At 37.1% G+C, this 12,559-nt stretch overlaps 1 protein-coding gene across 2 annotated transcripts in view; it reads right to left on the bottom strand.

The window, feature by feature from the left end:
- Window positions 1-12,559, bottom strand: part of LOC128026247 (DNA primase large subunit) — a 55,326-nt gene that overhangs the window by 21,253 nt on the left and 21,514 nt on the right. For both annotated transcript variants that reach the window (XM_052613121.1, XM_052613122.1), the window contains exons 8-10: window positions 12,146-12,213; window positions 9,532-9,604; window positions 7,417-7,602 (exon numbers count right to left, since the gene is read on the bottom strand). In XM_052613121.1, the coding sequence (XP_052469081.1) occupies window positions 7,417-7,602; window positions 9,532-9,604; window positions 12,146-12,213 (327 nt within the window). The remainder of the gene's footprint in view (window positions 1-7,416; window positions 7,603-9,531; window positions 9,605-12,145; window positions 12,214-12,559) is intronic.

Below are 12,559 nucleotides of genomic sequence, written 5' to 3'. Positions count from 1 at the left end.
AACAATGACAATAAAGTTGACAGATGAATTAAGAGCATTTAAGTGCCATTCAGTTGGGGTTTTAAATAAAGCATTTTTGTAGATGCACATTAAACATTAAACACATAAAACTAATTTATCTTTTAATTATTGAAAATTAAGCAAACTTAACTTTTTGGTAAACAAAGGGGATTTACTATTAAAAATAAAACATGGAAGAAATGTTGTGTGATTTTTTTTAGTAGTAGGCTATGTACATTCTGCTGAACAATAGTAATACATCTCTGGCAAACACTTTTATTTTGACGGGTTGACGTACCTTTACAGTTCTGTGTATGTGATGTGATGCTAATTTTACTCAAATAAAACGGTCAAATGCTCATGAAGTGACTGTCAGAGCAGTTCTGGAGATGTTGTTCATTTGTTCACGTCCTTGTTTAGTGAGACAGCAGACGCTGAAATCACCGTCACGCGTGCTTCAGTGTGTGTTAATAAAGGAGGCGCGCTTCTGCTCCATTCATTAACAGAGACACGCAGAACATGCAGGATTAATATTTAAATAGACTGTTCCGGCTTAATATTTACAGATATTAGTCCATATCGTGATTTGATGTAAGTGCAATGACCTATTTTTGATTAATTCATTCAAAATTTCGCAAATTTCCGTGCCATTCCGCGTTAAACTGTAAAATCCATTTTTAAGACTGAATCCCGTGATTCCCTCCGCGTTTTCTGCATCGCGGAAATCATAGGGCCCTAGATGTGGTATGCCAGCTCGATCTTGCAATGGACATATGCCATGACATTCTCTTTACATTTGCCCACGCCCTCAAATCAAAACACTGCTGGCTCCTTGCAGTATGCAATTTAGGATGCAGCGCTTGTGTCTCCTTCCGCTTTGTGGGTGACGTAAACGTGTTGTCACATTTTTAAAAAATCTTTGCGAAAGAACATGAGATTTAAAATAAAGTAAAAGCGGCTTCAATTTTTTTTGTAATCGAGTTACTAGAGGAATCGTTTCAGCCCTAAACTGGACCCAATAATATATTTAGAGACAACAATAAACACAGGAATTTGAGGCAGTGAACAACCACCTAGCAACTACCTGAACACCTAAGAAACCACAGAAATACAAATAAACACTTAAAATACCCCAGAAACTGCATAGCAATGCCCTGCTAACCATCTTCAACTCTTATAACTTTGCAAAAGCCTGAGTTTTGCAACTGTAAAAGCCTGTTCACACCAAGATGAATGTTCAGTGACAAATTTCGGTGCAATGAACATTTTCAATTTGAAACAGCTGTTAATTCAACTGTTCTGGTGGAGACAAATATTCCCAGGCTGTTAATGCACCAGAGTTTTTGTAAGGAGAGGGGTTCTAATTACAGCATGACCAATATGGGTCTTTTTGGGGGGCCGATGCCGATACCGATATTAGCGAGCAAAGATCAACCACAACCACAAAAACAACTGATGCCGAAACCCAATATTGGCTGATATTCTTTATGTGTAGGCTATATTATAGTAAAGTATAGTCAAAATTTCCCATTCAGGTGCCCAAACATTTGGACTGGTACTGTATAGAGTATACAGCCTAAATTTACAGAATATATATTTTATACAGAATATATATACACATTTTTTGCAATAACTCAAAATGTGATGATTAAACACTTATAATGATGTGACAAACATCTGCCTATGTAGTGGAGGCAGGGTATTTAACAATTTAACAATAAACTTTATTCAAAATGAGTCTGACATCAGAGCACTTAACAGTAAACTTCACTTATAACAAATAGCTTTTTTTTTCATATACATTAATATTAACAGACAACATACATTAATATTAACATACCAAAATCAGCCCGGATTTTTGTGCTGAACATCTGTGCTGCTGTGAAGAGGCCTTAAATATTAAAAATCGAGTTTATGCACACACATTATAAGCCAGTAAAGTCACATTTAAGCATCCCGACTCTCCTTTATGACTGAAGAGTAGAATATCTCATGCTTATGAAATGTCCTTCAGCAGTGGAGAGCGTAGCAATATGTGAGAGTCTAATGAGCATCACTACAGCACACCTCACATTGTGCTCACTCAATCAAAATGAGAGTTAACAGCATCCATTTAGCCAGAAAGGAGCATGGATGGCCATAGCGGCCTGCCCTCAGCCATTCACAGCATGAATGAGACACCAAACAAAGTCCATGCCACGGATATTTATCAGGTGCAGTCAGGGTCCCGTGCTTCACACAGCAATCAGAATCGTATCTGAACATTAGGTGCTAAATAGCCGCAACCTTTCATGCATACCAAAGCAGATAGGAACAGAAAGCTGTGAAAGGCAAAACAACATCGAAACAACTCTTTCATAAAGAAACGCATAGATTATTCCTCAGAATATTATCTGCGACCACCCACACCCACTACTAAATTAAAACAAGCGGTCCAGACTGAGGTGTTGGTGTGATTGTATTTGCCAGTGAAAGTGGAATGCTAATGGGGGCTGTATGTCATCTGATTTCCTTGACACCTTGCATACATCACTCACAGAGCTGTGACCTGCATCCCACCGACTCCACCATCCGCTGGTTTGTAAGCAAGAATGTGTTCTCTGTGAATGGGAGGACTGAGTTCCACCTGAGAGGGCAGACTGAGCGAGACGCAGCCACCCTGGAAATAGGGCACTTTTGCAAGTGGCGGTGCGTGACCACCGGAGAATGTGTTCGTCTCGATGTGTTCTTTCATTTATTTATTTATTTTTCACCTCCTGACTTCTTCCAGAGGAATAGTTGGCGGCTAAGAGAAGGAATATTTGTAAATGTACAAGCTCTGACTGCTTTTGAGTCTGTGAAAGTGGCTTAGTAGTAGTCAAAGCAAAAGCACCTCTTTAAACTCGAGCATGTTTGGTGCAGCAAGGCAAATATTTGGTGCTTAAGAGAGCTACTTCAACTTTTAGTAGAGGCAGCAAACTGTGAAAGCTTTTTACTTGCACATGAACGGTTCCAAAAAGATTTTGACAATTTGCACCATTGCGGTAATAGTAATTACGGTATTACGGCATTAAAATTCTATACCAATTTGTCTAAAGAAATTAGAAATAAAACACTGAAAAATAAAATCAGTCATTTAAATGCTGATGTAAGAATAACAAAATTACTATGTAAATCACCAAAATGTATATATATTTTATTTTTTTGGATTTGCTAAAAATTACACTGAACAGTGTTACTAAACACTTTATTTAAAAGTGAATTTATATTAAAATAATGAAAAATATACAATATCAGCATATAAGCTAATATGGTACCAAAAGAACATTGCACTGCATTTATTATTAAAAAAATAATAATAAATACAAAAAAAACCTTCATGTGTTTTTAATGAATCCTTGCTGAATAAAAGTTTTTTTGTTTTGTTTCTAAATCCTGACCCCAAACTTGACCGATAAATGTAAATGTAAAAGATAATGTACTGTAAATTCAAAATACTTCCAATCATCCATTTTTCAAACTGCTTCTATGTAGGGACACGGGAATGCTGGATCCTATCCCACTAACTTTGGCCACAGGCAGATAAACACCTTGGATGGAAAGCCATTCCATTGCAGGGTTAGACTACGTTGACATGCCCATCCAAATGTACTCATTCATTTCCATGCTCACTATATCTGTACTTGGATTTTGCTTCAGGGAACATGTTAAGAGCAAGGACAAAAACAAAGAACAGGGCACACAGGATATGAATATTAGATTTTTCCACTCGACTGTGCACAGAAGTTTCAGATGGTCTTGTACCACAGCATTTCTTTTATAACTAAATTGGCCTGGATTCTGATTTTCTGAAGGCTGGCCACTGCTAACTATTCTTGTCCTGCGGGTCTTATTTTAAGCTACTGCTATGGTAAAGCAGCAAGAACTGGGATAGTGCTTGAATACACAGCTCCTGGGCATTCTATCACAAGAAAATGTAATTGCTTTGCACAGGGGCACTGGTCTTTACATGTAGGGTGGCATGTGTACACTGATTTTATCCACATACTAAAATAAGACCAAAAAAATGTGTGTAGAGGGCATAAAAAAAATAAAAAAAAAGTATAATGAATTTACACAGTATATATGTAATACATATATACAATGCTATAGTGGGGTTCCGGAATTAAAAACCACATTCATTTTCATCACTCCATAGTGGAATTTATGTTTAACGATAACTTAAAGATAGGCCTGTTATGCTCTCTGAGGTTGTTAATCAATGGCATATGCTTTTAGTTCAAGCCATCAGTCGATACTATTTTACTTAATTCCTGGTGAAAAACAACAATCACCCATGATTCTATTAATAAATCTCTAACAATCAGAGAATTGCTAGAAGCAATTTGTCCCAAAACAGTTCTGTAACATCCTGTAATTCCTATGGGAAAAAATGCTTCGGGAATCAAGGCTGCTGAAAAAAGTGGAACAGCACTTTTGTTAAGATCAAACTTACTACAACTAACTTTTTTTTTTTTTGGTTATGATATGAACACTTTAATTTACTATAAATGCCAAAAGTCAACATCATTTGTTGAACAATCTTAACATTTTAAAATGTTACACTACATTGTTAAAGTCCAGCCATTCGTGGTTATTTTACACTTTGCTTTGTAGAGGTGCTTGGTAAAACATTTCCCATCTTGTCTGTCCTCTTGATCCTTTTTCATTGCTTTTTCGAAAGTAAACTGACGTCTTATTTCCTCCAAATTACAAAAAGCACTTCTCTGTAGAAAATGACCCAAAGATGCTGTAGACCAATCAAAAACTACCATGTTATTGAGTGTCTACCCATGTGTGTATCTACCCATGAATAATGCATTTATCAGAACATGACAAAAACCATTTCAGGGTACTTGTTTGCATTCACTGTGCTGGTACAATTGAATCATGTTGCCTCAGTCCAAAAATTAACTGAATATTAAATGCAAATAGTATAAATGATTTGTAGTAGGATTTGTATAGGTTACATAATAACAAAATGCTGTCCTGTACCAGTCATGAATACTTTACATCTTTCCAAAGCATCCAAGCAGGCAGAGAGTTTCAGAAGATTTCCCTTGAAGTTCTGCCACTGACACAGAAAATATGCCACCGCTTAGCAACGCTCTGTCATTTTAAATTTCTTGGACAGTCATACACTTGTGCACTAAAGTAGATCAATTGCATATTTGATATCTGAGCTGCTGACACAAATACCGTCTAATAAATCCTCTAATGCTTATGAGGGGGAAAAAAACTGAAGGAAACGTTTACACACAAATTGTCAATGGTTAGAATTACAACAACAAGAAGAAACTTTTTAAGACCATATGTCCACACAGCACAAGGACCGCTGAGACTCAATAAATGATTGACTGATAATTAAGAAAATTAATTTTAGCTAGTCAGTTAGTTTAATTGCTCAGTTCACCAATATGCAAAGTCCATATTGTGAACTTTTAATCAACAACTATCAGTTGTTATAAGTTATCATTTGTTATAGAGCCTGAAAATGTAATGTTGGTGCATCCCTAGAAAACTGTCAAAAACCAAGCAGCTACAATCCCAAAAGACACAAGAAAACATAAAACTGGGAGTTCCAGAACAGCTGGAGCAGCCAGAGAGAAATTCAGCATGTAATAAGTTATTTCTGAGCTGGTACTGAGCTCTCGTGAGACTGACGATAATTTCAAAAGCATGCCCGACAGGACGGCCATTCTCAGGTAAGGATGTGAAATTCATTCGTTTCTCCTTGATTGAGTATCAGCTGGGAATAAGCACTCATTTGCGGAGTGCATGGAGGAGGGAAACAGGTCTAAGATGGGGTGTGTAATTTTCTTGTTTAATGTACCATGCGCAAAAAATACGATCTTACGTGCCTCTCTAGAATTGTAATTAAGGACACGATGGAAGATTGGCAAATTATCTCCAGCATCAAAATAAATAACTTGGCCTTCTAATATATTCTCTCGTTCATTTGGGTGACCCTCTCAAGAGTTATTGAGGGATGAAGAAAGAGAATGGCATCAGCAAAAAAAGTAGAACATCAAAGAATTCCCAGAAACGCAAACATTTGCTTAAGTAACTGCCTGGGGACAAAAACTAGAGATGTTCCGATACCCTTTTTCTCTTCCCGATACCGATTCCGATACCTGGGCTCAGGGTATCGGCCGATACCGAGTACTGATCCGATACCTGGGTGTATATCTGTATATACAGCTGTATATACTACTAGCCCTGTGTAAATTGCTAGAATTTTTTTATGGTGTGCTTCAGACAGATCCCTCAATAAAACATGAACAAATACATGGTGAACTACTGTATTTATTACAGTATTTTTATTATCTAACATGAATTTGACAGTATTATTTATTTTCTTATGCAAAAAAGAACTTCAAATGCAGCCAAAAATCTAACACCGCAAACTAAAAAAGGTATTTAAGTTTTACGATATAACTGTATAAAAAAACTGCAACAAAAAAGATCTATTAATCAGATAATCTCTTTACAACAAAACAAGTAAAAAACAAGCAACCATCTAGGCATAATTATTATTATTATAGAGACGTATTATTATTACTGTAGGCTACAACAGTAGCTTTATATATTGTCAATTTACTCATGTAAACCAAACATTTATTTTAATGGGCTGCCATGAAGATCTTTGAGTGTCTGTGTTTATGATATGACAGTATTCTCAAATGAAACGGTAAATTCTCATGAAGTGACGGTTTATGCGTTCGTGTCCTCATGACACACAGCAGAGACTACAAAACAGCGAGCTCTCGCGCATCTGTGCCAGTCACCCACAGAGATGTAGATTTTGCGGGAGTAATATTTAAATAGTATTTTGCAGTTTAATATTCACAGACACTAGTATATATTCGGCTACTGTCTGGAGCCCTGCGCTTTGACTTACACGGAAGCGACTGAACGCAGCTGCCGGTACTGAATATACTCGAGAGTCTGTAACTACCGGTACTACAGAGACATACTGCTAACCACTGATCTATAATATAGTAGCGGCTTCACTGTGTTTTGGCAGTTTAGAATGTGATGAGTGATCCAGTCATATATAGATAAGGGCTGCTAACGCGTTTTCATTTCTTCTTCGCTGCTCTAAACAGGGGTTGCTTGTGGCAACACAGCACAACTTCCTGTGTTTTCAATGCATTTTGAGCAGCGAAGAAGAACCGTGCAGCGGTTAGGCAAAGCTTGCGGTCATAACTAGGTCTTTTTTAAGAAAATGGTATCGGATCGGTATATGGGTTCATGTACTCGCCGATGCCGATGCCAGAATTTGTTGTGGTATCGGAGATATTTCTGATACTAGTATCGGAATCGGAACAACTCTAACAAAAACCTGTGGAAAACCGGGACTAAGTGAGGGAGTACAGGCTAAAGTTGAAGCGTTACCTTGTCTGCATCGACTTTCCCTTTGACAAACTCTGACCTCCAGAACTGCAGGGCCTGTTCCAGAGTAAGACCAATGCCCTTGAGGAAGAGGCCATACTGCATGCGTCCACCGTGCCGCAGGTGGTGGTTCTCTCTCAATGCCTTGTGGAGATGCCTCATACACAGAGGAAACGACTTGCCCGAGAGCTGGTGGAAGCGAAGAAAAGAGAAGACTGATTATTGAAAATGGCTTGCTTTATAAGCGATTTCCATGCATCAAATAATGTTCAAATAAAAGCAAAACGTGAAGGATACAATTTTGCATGTGCTGATGAGCCACTTAATTGAAACAACAACCAGCCCTGAGCTGAAATATAGTTGTTAGTTTAAACATTTAACCTCGATAAATGTGCGTTGTTAGATGCATATCCAATCGTTTGTGCGGAGAGTGGAAGCTGCAGGACATGGAGGCACCAGGGCTATCACTTGCATTTTTTTCCAACAGTGGAAACAAATTAAAATAGGCAGTCATTTTTGCTCATAAGAGTAATACGCCATTCCAAACTGTAAAGGTCTACTTTTGTTTGTGTACACTCACAATATCAAACTCTTTCACTGTGAAATTCTTGCATTTCTCTCTAAAAGCACATACAATGAAGAGACGCATGTCTAAAATATAAAAATAAGGAAAGGCCTAAAACAGCCCCAATTAAAATTTGCATTTTATTTTATAATTCGGTACAATTAAAAAATAAAACACAAATTATAATAGCATATATGTAAAACTTTGTCCTATAATTGTATATCTGATCATATATTCAGGTCTTTATGTTGCTCTGTTCTGAATCCCTTAAAATTTAAAGGATTGGCTGCAACGCAATTTTGTCTGATATTTGAATATATTTATTAGCCTATTTTTTAATCCACACAGCAAAAGCTTTAGAAACAGCTTTTATATATAGCCTATATCTCAGGTCTGAGCACTCATGTAAAATGCACAGTGTACAGCCATACATCTGCAGACGTCACTGTTCCATCATATGTTCAAGGGGCTTCTAGAAAAAAAAAAACAAAAAAAAAAACTGTTTCCTGCGCAAGGGAGAGGGACAGTCCATTAAACATATGGGAGGTTTATTTTGTGTGTGTGTGTGTGTGTGTACGATCATTTTTAATCACCAGGCTAGGTTTCAGTATGTCTACAGATAATGTTCAATAAATACAAAAAATCCTAAAGAGTCCCAAAAAGAATCCGTGCATATACTGAAGTCGCAAGGTATTTGCAGGAGGAAGCCCTTGATCTGCACTCTGATCCACTTGCCTGGTGGCGGGATAATCAGGCTTAGAGCCCTAGAGCCCTGCACGGGCCCTAGCCTGACCAATGTCCGACAGCTTATAAGAATTACCGGCCCAAGCCAGTCTTTTTTCCCCCTTCTCCCTAAACAGCTTATACTACTGTTTCAGCTATTAAAATAGTTCAGTTTTGTATGTAATAGTAAAGTGATTGTATTTCTTTTTTGTTTTTTTATTAAATTAATTTAGAAAAATTGGAGCATTTCTTGTTCATTAAATAGAAGTTTTAGTTTTTTTTAAGTAACGACCAAGCAGCCAGCAGCAGACAGTAAGCTGATCATAGCCTACATTTGATAAATTCTCAAATCATCAGAACTAGCCTTAAATAAAATCTATTGATATAAAACAGTTCAAGCATATAACAATGTTTAAACGTTAAACCTAGATAAATGTGCGCTATATCCAATAGTTTGTGCATATGGAGCCAGTGCGATCACTTGAATTTGTTTTAGTGGATACTAGGGCTGTGCGATATGGACGAAAATCGCGATTTCTTTGATAAAATTTTGGGATTTCGATTTTAATCATGATTTTGACACACACAGACATGCTTTACAGTCATAAATACATTCAGTATGAATTTGAAACATATTTCCAAAAGAAAACCAATTAGAGCTTTATCAAAAAGTTGTAACATGTCTCTAGAACAGACATAAGTAAAAATAATCAGTGACAAAAAATAAATAAATAAATTCCGTGCCCAGGTTTTTTTTTTTTTTTTATAGCATGTATATAGCATTTTAGAGAATGAATGCAACTCTGTCAAGAACTATAGTTGTTACTTACTGCATCAATCTGCTCAAGAGAAATTTTTCCAATGTTCTTCTGAATGCTGTAGTCCTGACCCACATAGGCATGGCTACAAACAAAAGAATAAGGGAACAAATTATAAGAGCCAATCACAGTGAAGAAGAAATCACAAGGTCAGTGTAGAACACAGACTGATAGGAATCTTATTCAAATGCACTGCTGTGTTCCGGTGGAGGAACAAAATACTTTAAGTGGAACACATAGTTCTAAACAATACAGATTCTGCAAGATGCAGACCTGATAGCTTCTTAGCTATGGCACATTTTTAAAAAGTATTTCAGTTCGAGGCAATATTAGAGACTGAAATAGGATTTTTAGGCAAGTAAAAGTTTTAGCACACTGAAGCAAATTTTATATAATGTATTGCAAATTTTGATGAAAAAGAAAGATGATCAAAGGATCATTTTGGACCAAATGTAGGAACAGGACATAAATATTTATTTTGATTGATGTTGGTGGGATGAAAAAAAAATACAAAATATATATATACACACAGACTGTGCAAGAATGTTGCAAAATATATTTTTTTAAATGTAAATGGAAAGATTACTTTTTACTTTTTCTTTTTACCAGAATGCTTAAACTACCACTCAAAATAATTTGTATACTTTTATTCAGCAAGGATGCATTAAATTGATTAAAAAAAAAAGTGTCACAAAATTGTTCTATTCTTTGGAACTTTCTATTCATGCAAAAACTTAAGAAATTATAAGGTAGAGTAAGTAATAATAAGAAATGATCCTTTCAATAAGCATATTAGAATAATTTCAGAGGATCATGTGAGAGAATAGACTGGAGTAAAGATCCATGACCCAAAAATACATTTTAACATATTAAAATAGAATCTTTTTAGTAACAGTAACCGACATGGTGAGATCGTGATGATGGCAAATACTACACAACATCCAAAACACAACAATTTCAGGAGTAGCTCATACAAAAATGGGACCTGTGCAAAGGAGCAGATTTCTTCTGGTCCCACAAAACAGTGCCACATCTGCTCAGGCCATGTGTGAGGGTATGAATAATTAACCATTTGCAGACCCTGCTTTCCCATTCCTCTACATCCCTCAATGTTCAGCTGCACGCCGGCCCCTTCACATTCTCTTATCTGGCTTGCCCAGTGCTAAGAAAAAGTAAAAGCGTCTACTAGCCAATCCTGTGCAGCCACTAAAAACACATCCAATTAAAATGCTCTCATTCAGAGTCCATCAAAAAGCAAATTAATTGACTGTTGGGAATACTGCCATTGTTCCCCTTCACTGCAAGCAAGTGGAGGGACACGGTCATCCGTGCAAGTGGTTTGGCCAGTGACTGAGAGCACCAGCTTTAAACTACACTGGTATCCCTGCTGGGCTGCAGCCAAAATGCAAGACCAGGTTCACACGTGGAAGACACTTTGTGCATCATAATGGGACTGTGCTTAGAGCATTAATGAAAGAGACTGAATGAAAGCAAGTGCAAGAGACAAAGGAAGGCAGTCGGAGTCAAAGCTGGCCTTGAGCTGACCGTCTGATCTGTCCTTAGGTAGCCAAGAGAATTGCAAGCTACTACTAAGAAATATTGTTTGAATGTTTTTCTCCTATTTTTTTTTTTTAAGAAACAAAAAGAGAGAAGATCAATGTGGATATGTCTGAATAAAATAGCTGACTTTCACAAAGCTGCTGTAATAATCACAATGCAATAATAAAAAATATACTTTAAAGTCAAAAGTAGGGGTGTGCCGGTTTCAGAATTGGTGATGACGGTTATGACGTGAGTCAAATGTGACGGTTCATAACATAACCGTCGGGGGGGGGGGGGGGGGGGGTTAGTGGATCTACCGTAGAGTCAATTGGTTGTTCTTGGAGATAGCGGGTTAACTCCGTGTCAGCGCGTGCTCTGATCGGTAAAGGGGCAGAGATTTCAGACCTCCATTTATTAAGGAGATCGGTCACAAAACTCATCATCCGAGCCAACGTTTTTGGAGCAAATTTCAAAGCCGCACCCGCCCGCCATCCGCTGATTGTTTTGCGGTCTAAGGCGATGCAATGCTTTGCTGATGCGAGTCGCAAAAAAAATGCTATTGTCTGTTCTAGAAAGGATGCAGCAAAGATATTTAATGCTATTGTATGAGGCATAGGCCTACGCTGAGTTTCATTTACGATGAGATGCGCTCTAGTTCACAGTGCAGTGCAAGTGAACGCGGCGCGCTGGTGCTTCCATGTCGGTTATCATTGTCTGCTATATTTGCTTTTTATTTATTAAAATACACGCAATTGGGTGATGAAACATTTATTAAAATTAAGACAAAATTTGTACAAAACGAAATTTGTTTTTAAGAAAGGTTTTCTACAAAGCAAAATTTTATGAAGTGGTAAATATCATGTCTGACGATTTACAAAACTTCATTAAGTGGTAAAAACCATGTCTCCCGATATATTGCGCATCTTATGATCCTATCTAAAAAATGTTTGTAAAAAATATTTTAATGACACGGTTTTGGCGGTTATAGAGTTCTAATGACGGTGCTCAACTATAACCGCCGGTCTCACGGTTATATACGAACCGTCACACCCCTAGTCGGAAGAGATATACACATTCCAATTACCTGAGGTGGCTCAAAAGAGGCTGGAGTCGTTCATCAGACTGTACCACTGGCAGGGATCGTGCAGTCATCTAGAAGGGAAAAAAATTACTACAAATATGTTAAGGGTAAGAGGTTAAAGCAATTTTTACAGCAGTGCAGTAAAGATAAATCCAAAAGGTCAATAACTGGAGAATGAACTATGAATTTTATCCGAACAGTATAATGAATAAAAGGTACCCAATGAGCTGGAAGTCTTTTAGATGGCCAAAAGATACAAAACATGAACATTACTTACAAACCAAATGATAAACACAAAAGAAAAGTAGTTGAAATTGTATCAAATCAAATCTCAGTTTGTGTGTTTTTTTTTCAGTAAATAATGTTTTTAAATATATTCAGCACAAGATCATAAATCAATGCTGGTGCTAAAGTTGC

This window comes from Carassius gibelio, chromosome A13 (assembly GCF_023724105.1).
Source record: "Carassius gibelio isolate Cgi1373 ecotype wild population from Czech Republic chromosome A13, carGib1.2-hapl.c, whole genome shotgun sequence".
NCBI classification, from domain to species: domain Eukaryota; kingdom Metazoa; phylum Chordata; class Actinopteri; order Cypriniformes; family Cyprinidae; genus Carassius; species Carassius gibelio.
The sequence above is the reverse complement of the archived record's forward strand: the minus strand, read 5'-3'. Positions and strand labels throughout refer to the sequence as shown.